The sequence below is a fragment of the Filicampus tigris genome, chromosome 6 (genome assembly GCF_054856515.1).
Source record: "Filicampus tigris isolate MCC_2025a chromosome 6, RoL_Ftig_1.0, whole genome shotgun sequence".
In the NCBI taxonomy this organism is placed as follows: Eukaryota; Metazoa; Chordata; class Actinopteri; order Syngnathiformes; family Syngnathidae; genus Filicampus; species Filicampus tigris.
Window position 1 is genome coordinate 14,269,061 of NC_141222.1, and position 26,943 is coordinate 14,296,003.

The 26,943-nt window shown below is 42.4% G+C and overlaps 3 protein-coding genes across 6 annotated transcripts in view; 1 reads left to right on the plus strand and 2 right to left on the minus strand.

The window, feature by feature from the left end:
- Window positions 1-8,696, plus strand: part of LOC147145921 (E3 ubiquitin-protein ligase SMURF2-like) — a 49,207-nt gene extending 40,511 nt beyond the window's left edge. For both annotated transcript variants that reach the window (XM_086033082.1, XM_086033083.1), the window contains exons 12-20: window positions 1,544-1,757; window positions 3,243-3,346; window positions 3,423-3,537; window positions 3,642-3,820; window positions 4,440-4,577; window positions 4,846-4,966; window positions 5,054-5,255; window positions 5,427-5,502; window positions 5,859-8,696. In XM_086033082.1, the coding sequence (XP_085889208.1) occupies window positions 1,544-1,757; window positions 3,243-3,346; window positions 3,423-3,537; window positions 3,642-3,820; window positions 4,440-4,577; window positions 4,846-4,966; window positions 5,054-5,255; window positions 5,427-5,502; window positions 5,859-5,958 (1,249 nt within the window). In that variant the 3' untranslated portion in view covers window positions 5,959-8,696. The remainder of the gene's footprint in view (window positions 1-1,543; window positions 1,758-3,242; window positions 3,347-3,422; window positions 3,538-3,641; window positions 3,821-4,439; window positions 4,578-4,845; window positions 4,967-5,053; window positions 5,256-5,426; window positions 5,503-5,858) is intronic.
- A 613-nt stretch (window positions 8,697-9,309) lies between these two features.
- LOC147145922 (centrosomal protein of 95 kDa-like) lies at window positions 9,310-20,022 on the minus strand. Of its 2 annotated transcripts, none has more exons than XM_086033081.1 (21): window positions 19,801-20,022; window positions 19,076-19,204; window positions 17,831-17,938; window positions 17,563-17,673; window positions 16,984-17,107; window positions 16,692-16,810; window positions 16,025-16,224; window positions 15,878-15,935; window positions 15,734-15,795; window positions 15,475-15,578; window positions 15,231-15,387; window positions 12,816-12,936; window positions 12,503-12,702; window positions 12,302-12,397; window positions 12,069-12,207; window positions 11,338-11,507; window positions 11,181-11,255; window positions 10,936-11,088; window positions 10,694-10,840; window positions 10,170-10,241; window positions 9,310-10,082 (listed from the first exon to the last, which is right to left on the minus strand). In XM_086033081.1, exons 1-21 carry the CDS (start codon window positions 19,823-19,825, stop codon window positions 9,906-9,908), a joined length of 2,547 nt encoding a protein of 848 aa, XP_085889207.1. In that variant the 5' UTR covers window positions 19,826-20,022; the 3' UTR covers window positions 9,310-9,905. The 2 variants fall into 2 exon arrangements, with proteins under 2 accessions (XP_085889207.1, XP_085889206.1); XM_086033080.1 differs by having other exon boundaries at window positions 15,475-15,647.
- A 436-nt stretch (window positions 20,023-20,458) lies between these two features.
- Window positions 20,459-26,863, minus strand: LOC147145923 (CD209 antigen-like protein 2). Of its 2 annotated transcripts, XM_086033010.1 has the most exons (7): window positions 26,669-26,863; window positions 24,550-24,639; window positions 24,073-24,135; window positions 22,657-22,755; window positions 22,375-22,517; window positions 22,176-22,270; window positions 20,459-20,794 (listed from the first exon to the last, which is right to left on the minus strand). In XM_086033010.1, exons 1-7 carry the CDS (start codon window positions 26,754-26,756, stop codon window positions 20,653-20,655), a joined length of 720 nt encoding a protein of 239 aa, XP_085889136.1. In that variant the 5' UTR covers window positions 26,757-26,863; the 3' UTR covers window positions 20,459-20,652. The 2 variants fall into 2 exon arrangements, with proteins under 2 accessions (XP_085889136.1, XP_085889137.1); XM_086033011.1 differs by lacking the exon at window positions 24,073-24,135.
- Between the last annotated feature and the right edge of the window lie 80 nt (window positions 26,864-26,943).

Below are 26,943 nucleotides of genomic sequence, written 5' to 3' on the forward strand. Positions count from 1 at the left end.
AATCATCTTGCCTTGTTTCAACCAGTGGGCCTGCGTAGAACATGTTCTTGAAAAAAGTATGTTTGGATTGATTTCCACTTTAATGATTGATGTGGACATATTTTTGTTATGGTCGGTAGTACTACTAACCCAGTAGTACAGGTAAACCAGGGCATACGCTGCATTTCAGTAATTTGCAGTTATATTGTCACTTGTGAGCAACACAGTTTCTTCCATACCATCCATCCATGTTCTGATCCGTTTATCCTCAATGTTGAAAAGTCTTCTATGATGTCAGAATCGGAAACTTTTGTTGTCCCTTCGAGGGAAATGAATTGCAGCAGGAGCACATAGAGGACAAGACAAGGCAAACAATGACAGACTAACATAAGACATCATTTAAAAAAACTAAAACCCATACTCAATTTAACAAAATAAGTAAAAGGAAACATCATACTTGAAGACGATTGCGAACACATGTTCAGTCCAGAGCTAAAACCACGAATAGACAATTATCAGCTATTGCAAAAAGTACAACATGCAGATGTGCGAAAAAACAATGGTAAATAAAAACATGAGCAGCCTAAAAGCTAGTTGCCATTAAGTGGAGGGAAAAAAAAGCACTTGGGATAAATGAAAGCTGGAGCCTTTTTGTCCTCCAAGGAACCCTAAACCGACGGCCTGAGGGCAAAAGCTCAAAGGCATGATGGAGTGGACTATTCAAAATAGCATTAGCCTTCCTCAGGACCTGTCGAACATAGATGGATAGGAGCCCGGCTTGCTGACTTCCTGATAGCTGTCTAGATATTTTGACAAGACTACAGAGGTTAAGTTCCAAGTTTCCAAACCGTGCAACAATATAGAAGGATAAAACAGATTCCATAAAACCCCTGTAAAAAAAAAAAAGAGTCACCCTTTCAGATGAAATGATGCAATACATGATGGCCCGTTTTTATTTATTTCTTCATTGAACAGTGACAATGCACCTCAATAAATATTGCTGTCGTACGCCAGAGTGATCCAAATGGCTGTTTTCCATCTGTAGTCTCCTGACAGATGTTAAAAAGTCATGTTAACACACTGAATTGCGTTGAAATTAAAAAAGTTATTCCAAGTCTGTGCACCTGCAGAACAACAATAAAAAGTAAAGGGAGTTAAAGTGACTTGAAAAATATTGAGGGCATTCACTGACCGTTGTTTAAAACATGCAAGCTCATAATACAAGACGTAAAAAAAAATGAAGCGAGAGATACTACACTGTAGTAGTAAAATAACATCATACTTTATTGGTCGAGATTTTGTTACGTTCTGACAAAAAAAAAAAAAAAAAGTCACAAGCAATTAACGTCAGTCTTATGAACACTGCTGAGGGTGCGAAAGAAATGTGCAATTGTGCCACTTCAGTTATCCCCGAATCCAAGTGACCATTTTTTTTTGTTTGTCCCTGCTGCCTTGCCTCTTCTATCATCTGATTCACCCCCCCCCAACAATACGCACACACCCACCACCCCCACTCTCTCCATCGGCCCCTCTGTCTATTTCCCCCCAACTCAACTCCCTCTAGCCATCCAGTGCAGATGAAGGGCCAGGGAGGTTCCAGCGGCCCCCAGCAAACTCTGTCGCCAGCCCAGTTGCCGGAGGAGGCCGAGTGCTTGACGGTGCCCAGGTACAAGCGCGATCTGGTGCAGAAGCTCAAGATTCTACGACAGGAGCTCTCTCAGCAACAACCGCAAGCAGGCCACTGCCGCATTGAGGTGTGCCGTGAGGAGATCTTTGAGGTAAGAGTAAATGAACGTCGGAAGAGAAAGTGCTCCATTCACTGTGCATTTAAAATTGATTGCATGCGGTGTTCCTGCTAATTTTCCGCATTTCACACCTCATATGTACGTTGCGGTAATATGCTTCAATTGCGCAGAGATATTCTCTCACTCAGTGTTGGGGCACTTTTCCCCAGTGGGCTATGAGGAAATTGGCGAGATACCGAATGAACCGAGTGGGCATTTTCAGCGGATAGCCTGGTCCGTGTGCCAATCATTACTCAACATGGCGCGCATTCCAGTCTGAAATGCTCCCGCACTTTCACCATTTTCTCTTTTTTTGGACCCATTTTTTCTTCCCGAAAATCAACCCCGTGCCAAATAAAGTTCAATTTCTTTGTATGAGTCGAATATGAAAATGCCAATACAGCTCCGGTGTGAAATTTGAAACACTGTATACATTTGCTGTGCACTTAGAGGGTGAGAGCAGTGCGCAATTGCGCACACGCAGCTCAGAGGGAGCATTGATTACATGCCTTGCAAAGGATGAAGTCAAAACATCCATGTAAACAACGGACTGCCCCCGAGATCTTTGCATTTTACGAGCAATTACTTTCACAGTGTTTACGACGTGCCCCAAAAAAGGGCCCGGGGCGGCCCGGCACCACTACTTGGAACCACTTTATGATTTCCAGGGAAAAGCAGACCAGAAAGGCCCTCACGCAACCTCAAAGAGTTGTTCTGTTCCTATTCTGTCTCCCGACCATTTGTTCGACGCAGGCGAGGCATTCTTTCTGGATGATTTCAGCGGCTAAGGAGCTCGGGGCGGGGGCGGGGGGGGGGGTTGCCGCGGGGTTTACGGAGGGATTGAAGGCAACGGTGCTGAGCCAGACGTAACTTCACGAGTTCAAGTTAAGCACTGAAAAATATGACTTCATCCCCGTTCGACATGACAGATGTAGAAGTGTGAAACGCCGCTGCAGAGCCACTTTTGCCCGCCCGTCTGGGCCAAGCTCAGCTGGTTGTGCACCCGCAATAGGTTCTTGGACTTAAATTGAGCCGGGTCCTTTGGGGGTTACATTTGTCAAAATCACAAATGATGCCTGTGACCGAGGTGCCGTGTTTTCATTGATTTTCTGCTGCTGCTGCTGCTGGCTCGTAGTCTCTGCGGCTCAACCTGGAGTCTCGTGCACGCCGGCTCAGATCAAGCGTTTCCGATGTAAATGTTGTTCAAAGCACCACAGCTTGTCGTGACTTTGCAGCGGTGCTGTTGTTGCGGGCGCAGATGTTTACTGAGACGCAGACTCTGGAGTCTGGGCCCCCCCAAGAGGTCTGCCATTACGTCATGTCAAAAAGGAAACACATTTCGTACAAATTAAAAAACAAAAAAAACAAATGATGTTGGGGGTGGAGTGGTTGCGTTGACGACCATGGCAGCATTTAGGCTTTTTTGCGTTGTGTTTTGTTGTATGCACTGTGTAATAATAGTATATCGCATTATTCTAGGAATCGTACCGGCAGGTGATGAAGATGCGGCCAAAGGATTTGTGGAAAAGACTGATGATCAAATTTAGAGGAGAAGAGGGACTCGACTACGGCGGGGTTGCGAGGTACTTTGCTCGAGTAGAACATTTTCTTGCCCTCGCCTCCCGAACCTAACGGTACATTTGACACTTTGTGTCTCAGGGAATGGTTGTACTTGCTGTCACATGAGATGCTGAACCCGTACTACGGCCTGTTCCAGTACTCAAGAGACGACATCTACACTTTACAGATCAACCCCGACTCGGCCGTCAACCCCGTGAGAACGACTGAATCGATAAACTCGGCTGGCTAACCGCCACAAATGACCTTCTCGATATAACGCCTGATGACACCACTTTGATGTCATGTTTACTCCTGCAGGAGCACCTGTCATATTTCCACTTCGTGGGTCGCATCATGGGCATGGCCGTGTTTCACGGCCACTACATTGACGGAGGCTTCACTCTGCCTTTTTACAAGCAACTGCTGGGAAAACCCATCACACTGGACGACATGGAGTCTGTGGACCCCGACCTCCACAACAGTCTCGTTTGGATCCTGTAAGATGTCTTTCTCTCCAAACATTGGCTTTGTACTCAACTATATGAGTCATCTGCCAATAATAACAACAACAACTACAGATAACCTAAAGCAAAATTTCCTGATTTTTTTTTTTTTTTGTCATTTAGATGTATGTCTTTATCTTCATTTCTTTAGAAATGAGGATAACAGTCGTATAAACAAGTGTACATAGAATAAATATATATAAATAGTAAAGTCCATTGTGTATAGTAAAGTCCATTGTGTATATGCAAAGTCATATGCAAATTCTACTATTATAACAATGGCGTAAAATGGACAATCATCTATACTTTGAATTAGATGCAGTGGGTCAATATCAAGCATATATTTTAAAATACATGCACCAAGGAGTAGCCAGTATCAGGTACACGTGGGAAGGTGTACCATTTGTATACATGTTAGCACCTGCTTTATGTAATAAGTATGCGCTGGTTGAAAATGACTGAGTGTGTAACAGTCGCATTACCAAGCACACCAAATAATGTAGCACTAGCGAGCCATAGTAACCATTATTAGTTGCCATTACTTTCGAATGCATCATCTCCCCTCGTATGAAGAAATGAGTCTTACCCGCTCATTGACGTTTTTTCTCCCCAGGGACAATGACATCACTGGCGTCCTGGACCACACCTTCTGTGTTGAGCACAATGCTTACGGAGAGATCATCCAGCATGAGCTGAAGCCCAACGGGAAGAGCATCTCCGTCAGCGAGGATACCAAAAAGGAGTACGTCAGGTATGAAGGCGACCGTCACAAAATTGGATTGAGTTGGATATCAATTTATAAAACAAACTGGTTTTGGAGCTTGGAAAATGCCGACCATTGAAAATGGCTTTGCAAATTGAGCGAAAAGGTGGTTTTGGGATCAGACTGGGGAGGACCGAGCACTTTCTTTAAAAGGGGACGCCAACTACTGGCCTGTTTGCGCATTACGGCACTGTGTGTTTGTCTTTTTACGAGACTGACATCGAGTAGCTGAAATAGTGTTTCGCACGCTTTGCAGGTTGTATGTCAACTGGCGTTTCCTACATGGCATCGAGGCTCAGTTTCTGGCCCTGCAGAAAGGCTTCAATGAGGTGATCCCGCAACATCTACTCAAATCCTTCGACGAGAAGGAGCTCGAGGTACGGGAGCGAAGACGTCGGGGAGCGCCCGGCCACGTCGCCGTAGCGACCGCCACTTGTTGAACGGCCCGCCGTCTTGTCTTCCAGCTGATCGTGTGCGGCCTGGGAAAGATCGACGTCTCCGACTGGAAGTCCAACACGCGTCTCAAGCACTGCACGCCCGACAGCAACGTCGTCAAGTGGTTCTGGAAGGCGGTGGAGTCCTTCGACGAGGAGAGGAGGGCACGCCTGCTGCAGTTTGTCACCGGCTCCTCCAGGGTGCCCCTGCAAGGTTTCAAGGCGCTACAAGGTACAATGATTGCTCTCACGAGAACTCTTCTGTACCGGCACCGAGCGGACAGAGTGACCTCGTCATTGACGCTTCAAAGACTCGGCTGCTTTTTTGAAGCGGAAAAGTCACACGTGAGAAGGGGAAATGTTGGCTGAATGTTGTTTGCTTTCTTGCTGTTTTTGCCCGCAGGTGCCGCAGGGCCTCGACTTTTCACCATTCATCAGATTGATGCCAACACCAACAATTTGCCCAAAGCCCACACCTGGTTTGTCTCACCCGAACGCACGCACGCACACGACATGACATGTTGGTCATCATTGCGGTCAAATGTGTATAAATGTAAGAACGTTGTCGGTAAAATTGTCATAGGTACACTTCTACATGACATTGTATCCTTATGCGCAATAAACAAAAAACAGGAAGAAAAAAAAACCTATACTTTAAAGCTAATAGTCCCTGCGCACACTCTGGTCAATGAGAGCGCCACTGCCACCTATCGTACTGGATGTGCAATTGCACTTTAGCGTAATACTGCAAAAAAAAAAAAAAAAAAGTATTTGCCTCACTAGGCCACTCCCAGCCATTTTCTTTTTTTAACTCTCATACTTGCTATTGTTTCAGCTTCAACCGAATCGACATTCCGCCCTACGAGAGCTACGACAAGCTATACGACAAGCTGCTGACCGCCATCGAGGAGACGTGTGGCTTCGCAGTGGAGTGAGGCATGCCCTGTGCGTGCGTGCGTGCGTGCGTGCGTGCGTGCGTTGACGTGAGACTGTACTACGGACTCATCCATGCGGCCTAACTGAGCATCCCGCAGTCTTCCTCTTTTCTTTCACACTGCTGTCCACGTTCTTCCCGTATCGGAATCGCCCGGAGCGCCTCTTCCTTCGATGTTTCTTTGTGTTGTAGCACGCGGCTGCGAGCGGGCAGGCGCATTTGGAGAATCCCCCCCCCCACCCCACCCCCACCCCACATAACCCGCCTGGGCTCCCGCCCACTCATTCGAAAACCCCTTCCAGGGTTTTGCTAACAAGAATCAGTGTTGCTCCGTGCGCGTCACGTCACGCTCCTGCCACCTGTCACCGCGTCTTCTTCAGGTAGCCACTTCTTGCCCAAGCTCTCCATGTTCGTCAAATTCACACGTCTTTTTGGAGAGCTGCACTTTCATCCTACCTCAGTCCAAACTCGTGTGCGTCGGCGTGTGTGCGTGTGTGTATGAGGGATTCAGTTCACTTTAAAAGCCCCTCATTGAGAGAGGGGGAAAAAAAAAAAAAAAAAAAAGTACACTTTTAATAGCAGCCCTATAAAGGTAATATATTGTTTTTGGATCGCATTATGATGCTTTTCTTTTTTTTTTTTTTTTTCTTTTTTTGGAGTCAAGCTTGTCAGGTGCTGAGTAAACGGACTCTGGTGAAGAAGTCGTCCGTTTGTGCGTGTGTCCAATTCCATGTTTGAATGCAAAGATTAGTTGGTCTTTCTACCCCCCAGTACGTAACAGTGGAATCTCCAAAGTTGAACACGTTCTAGTTTAAAAAAAAAAAAAAAAAAAAAAAAAAAAACGTTTCCCAGGAATCCATATAAATCAAATTAATTTGTTCCAGACTCAGGCCTTTATTTACTGTCCAGGCTTTGTTTTAGTAACATTGCAACACTCCTAAGTGACATAAATATAGTGAACCACCGCACAAGTAAAAATGTCAAATGACTCAGCCTTTGAAGTTGCCAGGCACCTCATGGAGAAGCAACACAAAGACCAATCCTGTGTCTCCGTGGCATTTTTATACGTAATGACGTGTGGCTTCCATTTCTTTTTTTTTTTTCTGTGGTTATCACACCTTTTCCTCTTCACGTCACAAAACGTTTAAAGACCTCCTGTAGTCACTCACGGATGGTTTCAATTCCACATTGTTCCACTTTGGAGGTTCCACTGTTTTTTTTTTAAAGCCGCTCAAGGTGAACTGTTGAGCCTATTTTGTCTTTTTATTTTATTTTAATTTTTCAAAAAATCTCATTCATCCATCCACATTTTGTATGGATGCGTTCTTCACCCCGGCCGCCCCGCACGCTCGCTGTCCCGTCCGTCACATGTTGCAAAGTGTGCGTCGCTGCAGACAGACCGATGTTTATTTTCACTCGTCACTGTCAAGCACTTTAGCAAGTGAGCTATGATGTCAGGAGTCCTCCCACCTCCCACCTCCCACCTCCCACCCAACATGAAAACTGGGTTTCCCAAACCGGCCAAATGAAATGGCACGTTCATCCCTCACAACCCAAACTTGGACTGATACGTTGTTGGCACAGTGTACATAAACGAATGACAGAAAACACAGCAAAATGAAAAAGGAATGATGCGCCAGCTTGACCATCAATAAAATAGCTTCCGGCATTTTACTTGGCTCAGTGTGGGAACCCCTGTTTTGAAATGTATCATGTCTACTTTGCTATACTATATTTTACAAGTATACAGACTAGAGGCACACGTATCTATACGGCAAGTATATACGTTCAAATATATGATTTTGTTTTGTTTGTGTTACGCGCAAATGCAGCATGTCTGTCACAGACCTTTTTGCATTCTCAGGTGAACTTGGGTTTTTGGGGGGTGGCGGGGTGGGGGGGGTCTTGGGATGTACATTTTTTTTTTTCCTTTTTTTTTTTTTTTTTTTTTTATACATGAGGAGGGCTTGGTGCAAAACAAGAGACACCTGACTTTTGAACAGTCATCCATTCATAGGAGAAGCGTTTGCTACTGGGGATGTTTCCACTAAATTCCGAGCAGCACAGAGGACAATGTTTCATATCTTTTCTCGACAAGTCTGTTTTGCATAGCCATGACTATTTGTTTGGACTTGTGAATCTTTTTTTTTTTTTTTTTTTATTTCTTTACTGGCTGCAACCATGAAGAGCTTACAAATTGTTCTATGAACATTTACAGAGGATTTATTTGATGTTATCTTTAACACAATTATAAATGCATCGCAAGTGTTATTTGCACACATCATGTATACTTGGACACTTCTCTTTATGTACCAAATACAAATGGACTGATTTTGATGTAGACCACATATATGCACACGCACGTGTTCCCGCTATGCCTCACATGTATGTTTGTCCACATCTCATCTGTCGCTTTGCCATGTTTGCTGGCTGACTCACTCGTGCAAACAAACACTTCGGGTGCCAAATTGTCCCCAATAAAACCAACCATCCTTTTCAATTGATTCTGCATCCAATTTTACCCAGGTTTTTGTATTTATTGTTACAGTAAATATTCCGTTTTTCACCTCAGCTGCTCTGTGAGCTTGTAATTGACACTTGTACAAATGGACAATAAAGAAACAAAGATATTAAAAGGATAGCAAGGGGTGGGGGGTGGCAACTAATTCTTGTACACCTGCAGAAAGCAGAGCAATAAAACACTGCTGTCTGGATGTGACAGCATTATGTTTTATACAAGCATGTGTATCACTCATTTCTATTTGTCAGCATTTTGAAATGGATATCCAGTACTGACTGTTTGATGAATTGGTTTCATGTGAGAAATTGAAGGTGGACGACTGTAATGCTACTTAAACACAAACACCGGAAGGACAAAATGCCTCGTCGGATTTTTACAGTGGATATAAAAATTCTACATACCCCTACATAAACATTTGAGAAAACGGGTGTAAATAGCCCCTTTCAGACCGCAGGAACTAATTCGGGAACTGAATTCTACACATTCAAAAGTGAAACTGTGAATTAGAGACAAAGTCCCACCTCATTTCTGTATTAATTCAAATAATCAAATTTATATAATCATTTATATGTATATATATATATATATATATAAATCAAATTTCTTGACCTACTGCAAGCTGAAATAGAATCATGATTTTTTCAGCCATTTAAATAACATTTTCCACAATATTAAAATCTTTTAAGTTGCACCGGAGGTTTAGGAAGTCAGGTGGGGGAACCATTTTCCTTTAAGGGGCCACTTCAATTTTCATAAAGCCCCTCAGGCATTGTACTAAATTAGCGTTCATGGATTAATTGTGTGGTTTGATACAACAGAAGACAAGGTTAGAACATTGCAACGTGAGGTTTATTGGTTCAAGTAGAGACTAGATTACCCACAATTTAACAGCATTAGAGTCTTTTGTCATTTAATGGTGGTTCAGACATCGCGAGCTTCACAGAAGTTAATTCCCCTCTTAAATCCACACTTCACTACGTTACAGTTAGATATAAATCCAATAGCTTTTTGGCTCCTCTTAAGACTTGATTGTTATTGTGCCATGGATTAGAGCGCACCAACACCTGATTAGTATTTACAAAAAAAGGCCAGATTTAATTTAAAAAATAAATAATCCACTGATGCATTAAGGGAAGACTTAATAGCACATAGTAAAAGAAAGTTAAAACTCAGTGTTCTGGTCATTTGGCAAAGTAAGGAACATTTGTATAGGTAACCAGCTACAATAGAATAAGGTCACACAGTGAAGGACAGTTTCCGGTAGTTACAATTTGTCGGACTGCTTTCTTTCAGTTCATCAAATGTAGGTTCCCCCTCTCGTACCCGATCAAGGTTTGCGGAAGTGTGCTCCTCTTGTGCAAATATGAGCAGCCATCAGGACGTTACAGCTCGGCTTCGTTCCTCTAGCCGAGTCCCAGACATGAAGGTCAGTGCAGACAGCTGTTGCGGCAGTGGAAAGAAGCCATGCGGACTCGATTGCGTAACCTCTGGACCTCCAGATCCTGGAAGTGGTCGTCGTGGTCGTTCTGGATGATGATCTTCTGCAGCTCGCCGATCTCACGCTCCATCTTGGAACGCAGCTCGCGCTTCATCTTGAGTAGAACCTGCACAAACGCACCGGCTGAACATGCTGCACACCGATAGCGGTGTTACGAGATTGTTTTGAGATCAGTTTTGTGTGTGTTTTTAACCTTCTCTTGAGCTTTTTTACGAATCTGGATCTCCTGTCGCTCTTGTGCAAGTTTTTCAGCCAGTAGTGAAAACTGCAAATAAAGAACAGATTCAAAGATGTCATATCAATATAATTGCATGATAGAGTTAGACCCTACACTTATATAGCGGAAGCCCAACACAAGCACTCTATTAAATGTAAAGGCAATGCTTTAAGTAATAATTCATATCTCATAAATGTGTACACATATAAGGAAAAGGTAAGCACTGTAAAATGAAAGTACTGTGTGCATAATCAGTTGTTCCACTTTGAGGATGGATGCCTTACTAATTTAGACCACGAAAGTCAAAATATTAGGACCAGATGTCCGTATGATGCGGTATCGACTGCAACCACATCAATAAATACCGTGGCTGTCGACACCTGACGTTCTTCTCTTAATAAATGCCGAATATTTGATACAGCTCTTGCACCGGATGCCATTCTCTTGTGCAAATTGTTGTGGCTACCACCAATGCAGGTGCGCAAATTTGCGTGTCCTACTTGATCTTTGTAGTAGTTCTCCATGGACTCAATGTGGTCCTGGTGTCGTTTCTGGTGCTCCAGCCGTTGCTCCGTGGCGAAGGCTCTCTGCTCCCTCAGACGAGCCTTCTGAACCTCCAAACCCTCCTCAAAGAGTTGCCGGAACATCTACACACACACACACACACACACCGGATGCTCAGACGGGACGGCGAGTGTGTTAGGGGCCCTGAGAAGTTACGGGGAGGGCGTGGCATGGCCACCTTCTCTTCGTTGACGCGGGCCTTCATGAGGCGGGCCCGGTGCTGGACGTGGTAGTCGTGGTGATACTTCCTGGCTCGAGCAATCTGCTGCCGCTGTTCTCTCAGTCGGCTCTGGGTGGACTTCTGCTGCTGGCAGTGCTCTTTAAAATCCCTCTGGAAGGATCAAGACCATAGCACGTCACAGCCCTGCCCCTTTCTTTCCCTCGCCGTTCGCACCTCGCCGGAACAAATGCGTGCGAACCCACCAGACGTCTGCTGTGCTCCTGCTGTTTGTGGACCATCCCCACCAGCAGGTCGTGCTTCCGCTGAGCTTCTTCAAGCTGCCGCACGGGGGAGGGGGGGGGGGGCGTCCGTCGTTCATTTGCGCTCAGCCTTCAGTAACAAACGCGATCGAGCACAAACCTCCTGGGAGAATCGGCTGCGCCGCTGCTTGTCCGCGGAGGCTTGTGAGTGGAGTCGCTCCGCCTGCTGCTTCTGCTGCTGCCACATGCGGCCCAGGTCGTGCGAGGAGATGTGCAGGAACGGCAGCTCCTCCAGGAGCACAGGCAGGAGCTCGTTCTCCTTCACTTTGACTGGCACAGAGAAAATGGACGCCAAGAACATCATGTGACACTCTGGAGGGAATTCTCAGATTTTAGTGACATTTGAGAGGGACACAATATTACAAACACAGAAGATTTTATGGGTGGTATGGAAAAAACATCTTTCACGCTATAGGCTATTTTATATCACAATAATGATATTTTCAGTTACTCTATAAAAAAAATATATATACACACAACACGCTGACCGCTTACCTTTTCTCACTTTATTTTGAAGTGACATTAAACGGACCTGCATCAAATGAAAAATTCATCTCCTAGTTCTGCTATATCCAATTATCAAATGTAAAGAGAAGCACAGTAGCTGACATATTTTTGACCAAATGTAGCTATCAATGTAAATAAGAGTCATTAAAAAAAATTCGGACAGAAATTGATTTAATAAATTCAAAATAAAAAAAAAAAGATGTAATGCCAATTTGAAGACTCAAATTCAAAACAGCTGCGGGTGTACGAATGGACGTACTGTTGTATGCATGACACAATCATAACGTCGTTCATTCATATATAAATGAAAGAAATGCATCTTACGTGGTGGAGTTTTCTTGGGTGTTCGTAGTCGTGCTGATGCGCTTTGTGTGTGGACCTTCGGCTGGGACTTGCTGGTCGATGGAATCCTTCTGGGCGTCTTGGGGAAGTCATAGAGCACGGCCTCTCTGTACTGTAGCTCCTGCACGCGCGGACACACACGAAATCACGTCCAAGACGGCGGCAGCAAAAGCGGCGCCACCCTGTGGTCGCTGACATGCAAAGCGACGACTTACAGCCTCCTGAGCTTTGTGCCGTTCCTTGTCCAGCTCCGCTCGTTTTTTGCCTTCCAATCGCGTCAATTCCGCCTCGTAGGCTTGGTTCACCACAGACTGGGGACCACAAAGAACGCAAAAAGCCCACCACAACGCATCAATATCATCGGAAAGTTGGAAGTCAAGTGCTATTTACGAGGCCGATTTAAAATTCAAAACAACCTTTCTGTGTTTAGTACGGCGCGGCGGCTCACTTTGCCACCCCGTAGGAGCGGTCGGGATGTTTGTTTGTCGGCCATCTCCACAGAGGCTCGGGGCTTCATCCTTGTCATGCTCTGAGTGCTCCGGCATGCCGTGATGATCTCGTGCGGGCGAGGAAAAAGATGAGAAGGTCTTTTGGGTGGATTTGGGTTCGGGCGTTCCTGAAATGACAAATGATGCTTATTTTTGTGGAGGCGCTCTGAGTTGCAGTAAAACGTCTCCTTATATGTCCAATTGTTAGCGGGTAAATTGCAACTTTCTGGCAAATACACACCTGTGTGTAGTCTGGGAGTCCTATGATGCGCCGCAATGTCGCTACTGAGGTCAGACTCCTCTTCCACGTCTCCGATAGCGCCGGCGGGCTCGCCGCTGTTGCCCAAAAGGCGTTTGAGCATCTGCAGCAAAGACAACAATCAAGATAAATATTGCATGTCATAGTTGGGCCGGTGAAGTGAAATGATGAGCTCTATAGTAAGTCCAGGCAAGGCAGCTTTATTTACTGTCCCCTCCAAAAGTATTGGAACGGCAAGGGCAATTCATTCACTTGTTTTGGACACGCATTTAGGTGTCAGATCAAAACAAGTGACTTCACTCAATTGTTGCATTCTTTATTTCAAATGTTTTTCCAGACCATTTCAGTACTTGTTTGTTTCTGGGCATATGAAGAGAGGAAATGAAATGCATACTCTGTTGGGTTAAGGTCCGGTGATTGACTTGGCCAGTCAAAAATCTTCCACTTTTTCACTCTGATGAAGTCCTTTGTTGTGTTGGGAGTGTTTTTTGAGTCGTTACACTCTAAAAACAGTGGGGTTAAAAATAATAGAGATAGACCGAAATGCTTTTTTCAGTCCCGATACCGATGCCGATTATTAGTGTTAAGGAGGCCAAATAACCGATATTTGAAGTCGATTTGTAGAAAAAAAGGTGAAAATGGTGTCAAAATTTTTGAAAAATTAAAAACTCCAGCACTTGACTTAGTTTAAATGCCTTTAAGCACTTGTATATTAAAAAAAAAAAAACTTTTGTGATTTACAACATTTTAAATCGTTTTTTAGAGCTTAGAAAATAGACCACTTTGTTTTACAAGTCTAACAAAAAATTCCGGGAGCTCCCAGGCTCCGATGCATGCCTTATAGTTCAATGGAAACAAAAATCTCCTTAAAGTTGAATACAGTAAATACTTTTCTAGATATCCACTATAACTGAAATGTTTCTCTTTCACGCATCTTTGTTTTAAAGTTCAAAAACAGAAAAGTGCATCCTACTAGCAGCTACTAGCCAGAAAAATAATCTCATCAACACGGCTGTGTCTTCTCTCCATTGCTTTTTGTGTGTGTTCGGACTTTTTGCTCTAAATGCACGTGACCGGACTTTCACATACAGTGCTCTGCCGTCAATTTTTTGCACTACAACTCCAACCAGCACTACTTTGTATGGCGCGGTGGTTGTTTTAAAGTGCTCTATAAATAAAGTTGAGTCGAGTTTAGCTTTTCATGACGTGGGTTGCACACACTCACTCACTTCTTACTTTTATCAACATTTCCCTACCAGCAACTTCACTGCTCTCCGGAGCCATGTCGTTCACAAAGCATTCACCTCAATGAAGGGCTCATAGTAATGTTACAAGTGGTTGTCAGTTACAGTAGACTGACATTTATTAACATTTCCTCAAAGTCCGTTTAATACCTTGCATTTCTCATGTGCCGTGCTGCGAGAGAGACACAGGCAGCTTTACGCTGATTGGCTGTTACCCACTGCACAAGGAACCAATCAGATGGTGCTGTGGACGGGCCAATCTGCTTTGGAGGCAGGGCCAGTTGCGCAGCACAGAGAGACAGAGAGAGAAAGAACCACGCCGCAGCAAGTTGCGATAAAATTTATCGGCCTTAAATTTAAAAAAAAAAAAAAAAAAAAAGGCAGATGCCGATAAATCGCCAAAATGCCGATAATCGGTCTGGGGGTCTGGCCGATAATCGGTCTCTCTAAAGAAATAACACAATTTTAGGTCAAAAATCGACCAATCCACTATTTGGGTCAATTTGACCCAACTTTTTGGGTTGTTTTCTGCAAAAACAAACGCAAAAATGGGTAGGCAGTCTTGTACAAAACAACCCCAAACACTGGCCTGTTTTGGGAGGTTTTTTTTAGTCACTCTGGTTAAAAATAATTGGACCATGCCTCACAGATGAGCTCGTGTGTTTGGGATTATGAGCAGATCCTTTCTTTCTCCATACTTTGGCATTTCCATCATTTTGCCGGAAGTTAATCTTGGTCTCATCAGTCCACAAAACTTTGAAACGCCCACCAACCACATGTTCCGATACTATCGCTCACTTGAAAAGTAGGTGGCTTCAAACAAAAGGTGCTCTGTCCAGAGTTGATTAACACGTGTAGATGTAAATACCATGAAATCAAAGCTGGAATTCTGAACGTTTTCCTCACAAACATCTTTTGATCTGAAACCCAAATGTCTGACCTTGTCGTTCCGATACTTTTGGAGGCACATTTCATACCCACGGTAACTCAATGTGCCTTTGCAAACCGGTAGTTAGGAATATAACATTCAAAGGCATTTACAAACAAAAGAATTGAAGACATTTAAAACAAAAGAGGAAAAAAACAGAATGATATAAATCATTTAAATGCGAAGTAAAGAAAAAAGTAGTCTACTAAAATGATGAATTCTCACCTGATCCAGTTCATCAATTCGATTGGTGAGTTTCTCCGAAATGTGATGCAGTTCTTTTTCTGCTCGCCTGTTTCTCTTGCTGCGCTGAGAATGCGTCTCCTTGAAGCCTTCTTCTTCTTCCTCCTCCTCCTCCTCCCCATTTTCTCCCAACCAGCTGCTGCTCACACAAAACAGTGAAAGGGTTGAGCAAGGCAAGCTCAACGCCAACGCAACCGCGGTAGCATGAAGTAGTTTTGACGAAGACCTTCCCCCCCGTGCTCTCGTCATCGGATGCGGGTCTTCCGCTTGCTCCTCCTGATTCTCCTCGTCCGTGTCTGGCGGAGACGGGGTAGTGGCCGACGCCTCATCCTGCAGCGTGAGGAGGAGAACATCTGGTTGCGTGTGGAATAAAACCTTCCTGGGGCCTCCCTTAGTAGGCTGAAAAGATCATACTTGCTGATGAAATGCTTAACTGAATAAAATATGGCCTTTATTTGAAAAATGACGGCTTGCTGCTCTCCCACCTGCAATGTTTCTACCGAAACGTCGGCCCTGCGCTGGATGCTTGAATCTTTTTCACTGGTGGCTGGAAAACGGACAAAGAGGTGGCAGAGTATTAGACTCCAGATTTGAGATGCAAAAAGTGGCCTTTTGTTTTTTCGACCTACCGGGAGAGTGCAGCCCGTTGCAGACAAGTCTCTCGGCTTCGGCGCTGGAGGTCCGTCCCTGGAGGATGCGGGCACATTTGGACCAAAGCCAAAAAAAAAGAAGCCGTGCTAAAATGCAACATTTAAAAGGCGGACGGGCGTCGATACCCGGATGACGTCACGGTCGGCGCCGTTTGCCTCTCGGCCGATGGACTGCGCGTCTGTGTCGGTGTGGTGGGGAGAATCGCTCTGCGCGGGCGGGTGCAGAGCAATGGCGGTGTACGGCAGCACAGTCAAAGGCGCGTCCTGATCCTCTGAGGTACCAGAGGTCACGACTGCATCTGTGGTTAATGTCTGGACAGTTGGTTCTGTTGAGTCAGAAGGGGAAGAAGTAGTAGCAGGACTTTGGTTTTTTTTTTTTTTTTTTTTTTTTTTTTTTTTCGCGGAAAACCAGGAAATGGCCGTGGGCAACGGTGCTCCATGATGCATCGCTCCATCTGACGACGGTAACGGCACGGCCCCATTCGGCCCGCTCTTAATAATCACCTCGGAGATAGCGGTTTCATTGTCACCGCTCTGCCCCGAAAAAAATCTCTGGGAAAAGCGACCGCTCGGGCCAAGCGAGGCCGTCTCGATGTGGGACCGGGCTTATGGAAAAGAGCGATTACTGAAATGAAGACTTCTCTGCGGCCTTAGCGTACGTTACTAATGGATTGCAGCAGTTTATCAACTCAACTTTCACACACAATTTGGGTAATATTGCTGGCGTGGGAACAAAACTCCATCCTAAACCGAGGCCACCTCGTACTTTTAAATACGTATTTGCGCATCTCACCTTCTTGTTGATCTGCAAACGTGCGTGCTGAAACGCCGAGCCCGATGACCTCACTGAGTGATCCAGGCTGCTCGCCGTTGCTGGAATGTTGGGAATTCATACTCGACTGCAGGGTGGACCTGCATTTTAAGAGAACGTGATCAGCCAGAGGTTCATCCCTGTAATACACAAACTAGTGCGCATTCCGCTTGACCCACTGAACCGTCTATTAGTGACAAAACAAAAAGGAGGACAAAAGGGGCGTACTTATGAACGGCCTCTTGGTCAAGAAGAACAACAAGAATGTACTTACGCTCCACAATCAGAAGATAAACCATCTTCCTCCGTCTTTGTGTCCATCTGCTTGACGGCATTGCTGGTTGTTGGCGCCTCACTTTCGCTGGGAGCTTCCTCTTGGAGGCCAACATTTTGTGACCCTGATTTTGTAAAAAGTAATTATTACAACAACAACAAAGGAAAAACAAGTATTTAAAAAAATAAAATAAATAACTGAAAAATGTTAGATGTATTTATTATTCGTGATAGTGAAGAAACAAACTACCATACTTTTGTCACCACAATTCTGTTTAAGAAACATGTTATGCAGTCAGAACTTGCAGCACAATAAACAATTTCATCTTATTTTCTATCTGGAACATGACATTCATGAGGTGCAGATGACGTTACATAATGTGGTCTGAGGGGCAGTCCAAGCCACACTAACAAAGCGCTGCTCAGTTCTGCCAAATGAGATGTGTCTTTGTTTTTCATAGCTGGTTTCAATCAGAAACACGCCCAGTTTATGTAACTAGAGACTACAGAACATCACTGGCGCTTGTCAATAAACAGAGAACTGTGAAAGCAAACATTCAGTATTGTTTGATGTGCCCACCGTCATTCCGCGAGTCTTCGCCTATCTCCTCGTTGAGATACTCCAAGAGACCATCAAAGATATCCAAGAGATTCTTTATTGACTCTTTGTCTCCCCGGATGACGTTGTCGCCTGTATGCGTACACATTTCGCATTCAACATTTGCTACTGTTAGCCTGATCACCCTACCCCCCAAAAATTACAAAATAAAAACATGCTGGTGTAATTGTGGCTCCTCAGCATTCAATCGCACTGAAGTTCACACAGAAATACAAAAATCTAATTATACCTGTGATATGCGAGAGACTGATCTGAAGATAATCCAGCGACAGCGAGTCAATCACGCACTGAACGTTATGGATGTCATCCTCTTGGCTGCGTGGTGATGCAATATAATCTAAAAACAACAACAAACAATATCAAATCAGTATTTTGGTGTATTAGTATTTACCCATTCGACTTTATAGTATGGAGATGAAAACCCACTTTTATGTTGTGCGTCGGCAGCGACGTCACATGGTCAAAAGCAGAGGGTGAGTCGGTAGCGTGTGTATTACTTGTTGCACTAGTGCGCATTACTAGAGTGTTTTATACTTCCCTCAGCTGCTTAATCGGCGGAAATCTACATTACCGGAAGTGGCATGCTTTATCTTTCAGAATAAAAGCATTATAGATTAAGTTGTATGTTAACTGTGTAAAAGTGGTTTACATAACAGTGTTCTTGTAATTTGTAAGTGTACTCATTTGAGTATTGTTACTATTTATCTTGGACTTGGGTTCACTTAACAATGTGTATTTGGTTATTCTTTCTCTGTTCGAAAACAACACATATGCACTCACACACAATCAAAACTGTGAAGCCCCTAAATAATCAGACAGAAATATATATTTCCTGCTTTCCTGTGGTGCTTTGTGCTTATATTTAAAAAAAAAAAAAAAAGGTCTTTACCCTCTCCTGATATAGTCGTTTTAAATTCAACTAGGGATGCACAGAGAATTTGGTCGGCGAAAAAGGCCAGAAAGTGCGTTTTTAGTTTTTGGCCGGATGGTGCAAGCGGTGACAGCGCACTGAATTGAGCGACGGGGAAATTAGCTCAATATTCCCACAAAGTAGCAGACAGTAGCTGCCTGACTGATGAGGACTGCAGATTTGGCAAATTGCAGAAAATAATCCAGCTAAGGATTTTTTTTGTTTAAGATGTTAACGACCATCTAAATTATTTCGGTGTTGTGGCCTTTGTTTCCCCATTTTTGGTTTTGGCCAAAAATTCTCATTTTGATGCAACCCTAGTTCAAACATTCAACTATTTTATTTTTGTTATGTTTGTTGTTTTGAATTACCTTTTGTTTTGTATATTGCAGTTTTATTTTATATAATCTGAATAACATCAATAAACGGACCTATGACTAATAGAAAAAATATCTGTGGTCAGATTTGTATATGAGCACTGCCTGATCTAATTGACTTTTTAATTAAAAAAAAAAACTATTGTACTTCCAAATAGATGCCGCACCCCGTTTGCTGCCACCTTACCTGGAACCTTCTCTCTCAGGATGTTTTCATAGAGACTAATGAACACATTGGCATCACAGTCTGTGAGTTTAGTCAGCTTCTGTTCAATCCGACACTTGCCGAGCAGCTCATTTGCCACATCTACCCAGTCTGTAAGGGAGAAACCATGAAAGGGGGATTACTGCACACTGCTTCAAACGCTAGTTGACAGTAGACAGAAATGAAATATCGCCACGACCTCTATAACTTCGTTAATTCTATTAGATTCCTGAGACGTAGTAACGGACATTATTGTGTTGTAACGAGTATTGAAGAATTGGTAGTAGATTGAGCTTTTGAGGCGGCAAAGTGAAGTTAGGAAGCGGGTAGTTTTCTCCCTGCAGCTTCACACAAACACAACGTTACATAACACGTACATTTCTTGTAGCAGTTCAAAGTGATATATGTCCATACCAAAGGCGAATGCCTTTTTTTGTGTCGCAACTTTGACTCAACCCAACATCTCAAGAAGCCGACACTGCTAAAGTCACTTTGTTTCGCCCCAACATCGAAAGAGTGTCGTAATGCATCTTATTATGGCCGATTGTTAGGAATGTGATACATAATCGGATCATTTACACGGCTAGAAACGTTCCAAAACAACAACAGAAATCGAGCTAGCCATCAAAATTAGCAATGGAAAGTTAGCGCTAGCTTAGGTATCGTACGTGCGTACGTAAAGAGTGAATGTTGCCTTCCGCTCTTACCTCTCTCTTCCTCTGGGGTGCCCATGAAACAGCTGTTGAAGAGAAGCAGATGTGGCTCAAAAGCAACGGAATTCCCGCGGAGAGGCTTTTGTTGATAAAACTGAAATTCCTGAGCAGACAATATAGGTCCGTTGGTGTGTTGGCGTTGGTGTTTTCAGCATGAGAACGAAGGAACTGTCTTCCCTGACTTCAAATTCAACTGTTGTTTGATTGGATGTTCTTGTTGCCAGTTTCCGGAAGTGCCGTTGACCTTTGCTTACTGCCATCTGCTGGATTTATTTTGTTAGGGCAGCAAAAAAAGTTGAAGTCAACCCAAACCTATATTTTTTTCAAGATTGTGTTCTATGCAGGCCCACTAGTTGAAAGAAGGCATTCTGGTTAATATTGTGCTTGTGGAATATGAGAAATCCACCCGTTTTTAGCTATCTCATGGGGCGGCCATTTTGTCACTTCTGTTGACTGAAGATGACATAGAAATTGCTCAAATCATGGCTCAGCTTCAGAAAACAGGTTGTTTGTCTGCTCTGGGATTGGCTGGCGACCAGTCCAGGGTGTACACTGCCTTTCCCCCCAAATTAGCTGGGATAGGCTTCAGCTCACCTGTGACCTTAATGAGGATAAGCGCTTTAGAAAATGGATGCACGGATGCCACATGGCAGAGAGTAGATTTATTATTTATTCAGCCCACTTGTTTCTCCACAGACACTCAATGTTTATGAAAGGACACACAAGCAGAAGAACAGACCATTTTTTAAATCTAAATGATCTCTTCCTCCTCAACAACACACTGCAGATATGTAAAATGTATTTGGTTCAGAGTTCATAAAGATTTATCATCTCCTAAAAGTTGCATCACACCATTTTTTCACAGATCCAAAAGTGTTGTTCTCCACATATGACATCATTCCAGCTGTTATTGATGTCATTGTACCGTATTTGTACACAGTCTTCCTTTGCGCCTTCATACTTATTCGGTTCATTTGAAGCCCAGTAGCTGTAACACAAGAACACACTCAAATGTCATTTCATTCAACATCAATACTCCTATTCCTTAAGAGATACAGATAAGAGACCCAATGGAACACCGTTCATTGCTGGATTTGTGGGGAAAAAAATCTCCATAGGAAATCACAGACTTAGAATTTATAAACCTGGAAGGTCTAACAAATGATCACCTTTAAGAACACACACAAATTTCATTTCATTCAACATCAATACTCCTATTCCTTAAGAGATACAGATAAGAGACTCAATGGAACACCGTTCATTGCAGGATTTGTGGGGAAAAAATCTCCATAGGAAATCACAGAATTAGAATTTATAAACCTGCAAGGTCTAACAAATGATCACCTTTTTTTTTGTCACAGTTCCTTTACAAACATTATAGCCTACTATTCTTAACTGCCATGCAAGTTTAAAGAAATAACTGGTAAATGTCAACTGTAAAACGCTTTTGAAACATTTCCTTAAAGAGAATATGTTCTATGCAGGCCCATTAGTTGAAACAAGGCGTTCTGATAAATATTGCGTTTGTGGATTAAGATTTAATCCAGCCGTTTTTAGCCATCTCCGGGGGCGGCCATTTTGTCACTTGTGTCCACTGAAAATGAACTCACAACTGCTCAGGGCTCAGGTAACAACCAATCACAGCTCACCTGTTTTCTGAAGCTGGGCCGTGATTGGTCAAAACCTGAGCCCTGAGCAGTTGTGATGTCATTTTCAGTCAACACAAGTGACAAAATGAGCGCTCCCTGAGATGGCTAGATTTTGCTGCTTCACTCATATTCCACAAATGCAATATTAATCAGAATGCCGTGTTTTAACTAGTGGGCCTGAATAGAACATATTCTTGGAAAAAATATGTTTGGGTTGATTTCCGCTTTAACTTTGACAACCAAGGTGTCACGCATTGTGTAAATGCAAATATAATATATGAAAAAATAAGGTGACCACAGTTACATATTAACAAAAACACACTTAACCTCGCACCTTGTATGTTCAAACTCCGGACAAGAGAATCCTACTTTTAGACAAAATCCAAAGAACAAGCAAAACACACACTTAAGGGCTAATCTTTTGCTCGCCTACTTGCTGAACGGCAGTCTGGTGAGTTCAGCTGGGGCCTTGCGCAATATGCTGACGTGAGTGCTTTGAGCTGAAGTAAGGTCTTCATTATCATAGCACAAATGTTTATTAATGTAATTGTAAAGTTATACAGTGGACTTCTTGAAAGTTTGGGTTGAGTTCTTCCACTTTGGAGGTTCCACTGTAGTTTTAAAATTGTGGAAACCACAAAGGTGAGTCCGATTCAGTCACAAAGCGTAAACATTTTAAAGAAATGAAGGTGTTGTATGTGCGCATGAAAAAGTGTGAACCTTGTTTTCAGCTGAGACCCATCGACCCATTTCCATGTGCCCCTTTCATCTGTCAGCCCAATCCACACCATCTTGTTGAATTTCACGATAAACTCCTTGTTAAGACACAACACAACACAAAATGCTCTAGTTTATAGATTCAACTCCAAGAAATAGTGAGAAATTGAGAAAAAGGAGAATCACACAAAAACAGTGCCACCTGCTCTTCTTTGCTGTTGATAATCACCAGGTCCGCGCCTCTTCTCCGGCAGTCGGCTCGACTGCCGAGCCACGGTCTTGTTGTGGAAGAGACGTAATACAAACTGGAGGGGAAATAGAGCCATCCGTTTCGGCGATAGCTATCTGCTCAGCATTTTAACATGGACAAACAAATCAAAATATAACGCAGTAATTAATTCCAATCGCGTCAATAAACAAGTCAGGTCAAAATTGATCATGAAAAATATGAATGACATTTAATCTTCTTCAATCACAGTCATACCAATAGTACTGATTTTTCTTTTCAGTTCTTCAATCTCTTGAGAGGAGTTTCTGCAGGTAGCATCTGTTGAAATTTCTTCTTTTTTACTGGCAGAATGAACTGAAAAGGCAGAGACACAGTGGATACAAAAAGTCTACACAACCATCCATCCAGCCATCCATTATCTATACCGCTTATCCTCACAAGGGTCGCGGACGTGCTGGAGCCCATCCCAGCAGTCTTCGGGCAGTAGGCGGGGGACACCCTGAATTGGTTGCCAGCCAATCGCAGGGCACACGGAGACAAACATCCGCACTCACAATCACACCTAGGGGCAATTTAAAGTGTCCAATTAACCTACCAAGCATGTTTTTGGAATGTGGGAGGAAACCGGAGTACCCGGAGAAAATCCACGCAGGCACGGGGAGAACATGCAAACTCCACGCAGGGAGGCCGGGGCCGGGATCGAACCCACGACCTCTGAACTGTGAGGCAGATGTGCTATGACCAAGATCAATAATTTCAAAATGTTTCCACTAATAATGTCAACCATATACTGTTGAACTCATTTCAATTTCTTTTTTCTTCTAACAGAGGTAGTAAAACGAAGTGCCCGAACCAATGTGGTTGCATAAGTGTTCACACCCTCTTATAACCTGGATGTTGCTGTTTTAACCAATAACATTCAAATGGATGAGAAATTGGAGTCAGCACACACCTGCTACCATTTAAAGTGCTTCTCTTCTATGCTATGCTTTGGCTGACTCATTTATGTATTTATGTATTTAGCTTTCTAGCAGACGTCTGAAGTTTTTGTGCAAACACTGTCTGGTATTTTCCAACTGTTTATAATTTCCTCCTTCTTGAATAAGGTCCCGGTTCTTTGGGTGATGAGCAGTGTTCTGTTTGCACCAAACATACAATTTTGGTCAAAAACGTCAGCCTTGGTTTCATCGGCCCACAACATATTTCCCATGTGTGTTTGGCAGGTTTTGTTACGGTCTGACATTTATTTCGAACTAATATTGTATTTGATTAAGAAAATTAAATAATTGAATGCCTGAGTAGGTCACAACCAGTGTTGTGCCTGAGAAGTGCACTAGTCACCGTAACATTGTTTACTATACCATTTTTTATTATTTATCATATCATTTTCCACAGAGGCAAGAATTTCCTTTTCAGTGCACATGACATGAGCATGACTGCCTCCAGATGCTTCTGGCTTAAGCGCTCCTGAACAATTCTAACTTGCAAAATAAACTGCTGGTCTAAAAATAATTTCTCTTCCTATTCTCTTTAATTATGGATTCATGTATAAATAGTATTGCGATATATGACTCAATGTTCTTTACGAAGCATAGTAGATAACTGGTTGTGCAGGGTATAAAATACCGCCAGCGATACTGAAATTAATTTAAGCATCATGCAACTGTTCACCTTTGTTTGTCGTATCAACAGCAATAGAAGGAGTTACACCAGGCATGCCACTGGGTCCGGACACTGCTTCCAACATACAAATCACATTTCAATATGCTTACGTTTTGCATGAATAATATAAAAAGCCTATTTTTTATTGTGTACAAAATATAAGAAACACTTACACTTTATTTTTTAGAAAGTCTTGAACGCCATAGATATAAAATATAAAAAGCCGAGATAAGGCGACAGGAAAGCGAGGTACAAGACTTTTTTTATATCGTCTGTAAACTGCCTGGATATACCCTACGCATAATACTTGAGCTTTGATTGTTTCTGCAGGACACTAAAGTTTTACCTGAAGGCGTTGTAGCTTCTTTTTTTGTTTGTTTGCTCTCCACTTATTCTAAATTGATGTTATGTTTTCAAAATGAGTGCAAATTATCACGACAATATGGGTAACGCCAAAAACAAAATAGGAGAAGAATTGAAACTCACGAGTAGTAAGACGTAGTGAAATGTTGAGAGCAGCTTGGATGATACACAAGAGTCCGAGGCTCACAGCGACTAGTCTGTACACGTTTCTTCCTATGGGAGGACATCACCATCATGAACACAATGAGAGACATGTTGTTGTGGTTGTATTTTTCTAATTTGTCCCTCTCAAATAGCACAGTGACCAAAATAGATACTGTCCAGTTCTGCAGCACTACAACCACAATATACGAGTAATAATAAGCATACAACTGTTAAGACTCCCCAAACTGTTTTTTATAAATATTATCTAGAAAGTGGAAATGACCTTCTTCAAATAAAAGTCCCATCTCGTGAAGTAATGTCTTTGTCATCATCATGTGAGTAATACAGGCAATTGAGGAACAGGAAGCTTGGACATTCAGGTCAGGCAGCTCAAGCAAGTCTGCTGGCCGTCTTGCGTTTTCTTTTATGGAAATACAAGATTTCTTTCAACTTAAATCTGAGAGTTGCTGTCGTTCTCTTCTGCTTTACTTTCACTTCTCTCCGTCTTTGAGGCATTTTCTGGTTCCAGCTAATATGGGAGACATGTTTGACTTGCTGTCTCAATGCTGTCAGTCGCGTGCTGCCTTGTTGCTTTGTCTCACTATTACCGGCTGAATCAGTTTTCATCTTGTCACTTCTAATTAAATGAATAGACATGAACAATTCATCACTTGAGTTAGCATAGTAATGTACAGTATGTAGGTTAATGTGCCCATATGTATCCATATCCTGGCATATTTGTGTTTTTTGTTAGGCATAAACTATCATATAATCATCAAAATTATACAAAATAAAACCATGCCTCACTTTCACTGTTTTCCATAATATTCAAATTTATTATGATGAAGCTGTATATTTTGCTATTAATGGGTTTAAAAAAAAAAAACAGGACAACATTTTGCTAAAGACACTGGCAGAGTTAGAGGGGGGCGCAGGGGAACTGACTCCCCACCCCGCCCCCCCACACTCCCCATAATAAACTGGAACCCCCGAGGCACCAGGCCAGGTAATTGACTTTTAGGTATTTTCTGCTTTTTTACGGGATTTCTTTCCCACATATTCCCCCGTTGCCCATAGGGAACATATAGTGAATGTTTTTCAGCATTTTCTGAAGAATTTTTGGGGTTTGCAAAGAAAAACTGTTTTCGTTTTGCGGACCACCTGAGATATTCTTGGCCCCCATCCCCCCAGCAGACCCCCACCCCCACCCCGTGCTCCCAAACGAAAGAAATCCTAGCTCATAAGTAGTTAAAAATTATATTATTTCTGCAACCAAAGATTATTTTAATAATCGATTTATCTGTCAATTATTTTGTGGATTGTACATAAAAAAGTAGTAATTTCCATCTCTATATTAAAAAACAGGATACTATTTCAAATTGATAATGTATAAAATGCACAAACTTCAATTAAGATTCACTTTTGGGGCGATAACGTGTCAGAAACTTGGCAAAAATTATCATTGTTTTTCAAAGTAAAAGCAAATGTTTGCAAATGTTTTGTTTCGATTCAACACAAAGATACGTCTGCTTTCATGGAGATCTGCAGAAATCTGATATTTACTGCTAAGTGTCTGAAATTCCAAGGATTTGTACAATTTTAAATTAAACAAGGTCACTCAATGATTGATCGATTATCCAAATACTTGCTCATTCATTTGATGATCGATTAGTAGTCAATTATTCTTTGTACATCTAGTCTATATAGAAAATCCAAAAAATAAAGTTTTTGGAAAAAAAAAAAATATATATATATATATATATTTGTATTTTCATAAAAATATCTCTCAAAAAAAGTAATAATTTACAAAAAGGAAATAAAACAGGACTTCATGATCACTCCACAATAAATGTTTAAAACTTTTTCTTTTTTGAATGTGTGTTCAGAAAATACACTAGAAAATAAAATAAATTCCCTTCATTCTTCATTTTATATATATATATATATATATATATATATATATATATATATATATATATATATATATATATATATATATATATACATTGACATTTTTTATATATATACTGATATATAAGAAGTATATATAAACTTATACATAACTGTCTGAGTATTGCTTTAAAATTCTTATATTGACCTGTCACTGCCTCTGTCTCTCCTTTACTTGAAGCTTGAGGCACGTTCAAATAGTCCATCTGCACTTCTGTACGATCAAATTCCACCATGTTGCGTCCCCTGGAGAGTAACAATGTTGATGGATGTTTTATATTCGAAATCCACTTCTTCTTTTCTTTGCCTTTTAATTAATCTCTGTCATCCGGCAAGGTTGTTGTTCTCCTTCTATCTTACCAGCATGTGACATGTGATTATGAAATTATTGAAGTGTGTGTGCATGAGTGCGAGATGATCTTA

Bases quoted from the DNA above. Each gene is read 5' to 3' on its own strand.
- LOC147145922 (XM_086033080.1), bottom strand. From the start codon at position 19,825: ATGGGCACCCCAGAGGAAGAGAGAG. The intron at 16,811-16,983 runs GTAAGTACATTC...CTTAAAATGCAG, and splicing joins TTATCTTCTGATTGTGGAGC to GTCCACCCTGCAGTCGAGTA. The intron at 15,648-15,733 runs GTGGGAGAGCAG...TGATCTTTTCAG, and splicing joins TTTCGGTAGAAACATTGCAG to CCTACTAAGGGAGGCCCCAG.
- LOC147145923 (XM_086033010.1), bottom strand. From the start codon at position 26,756: ATGGTGGAATTTGATCGTACAGAAGTGCAGATGGACTATTTGAACGTG. The intron at 22,271-22,374 runs GTGGCACTGTTT...TGTCTTAACAAG, and splicing joins TCAACAGCAAAGAAGAGCAG to GAGTTTATCGTGAAATTCAA. The intron at 20,795-22,175 runs GTTCACACTTTT...CTTGTGTTACAG, and splicing joins GGGTCTCAGCTGAAAACAAG to CTACTGGGCTTCAAATGAAC.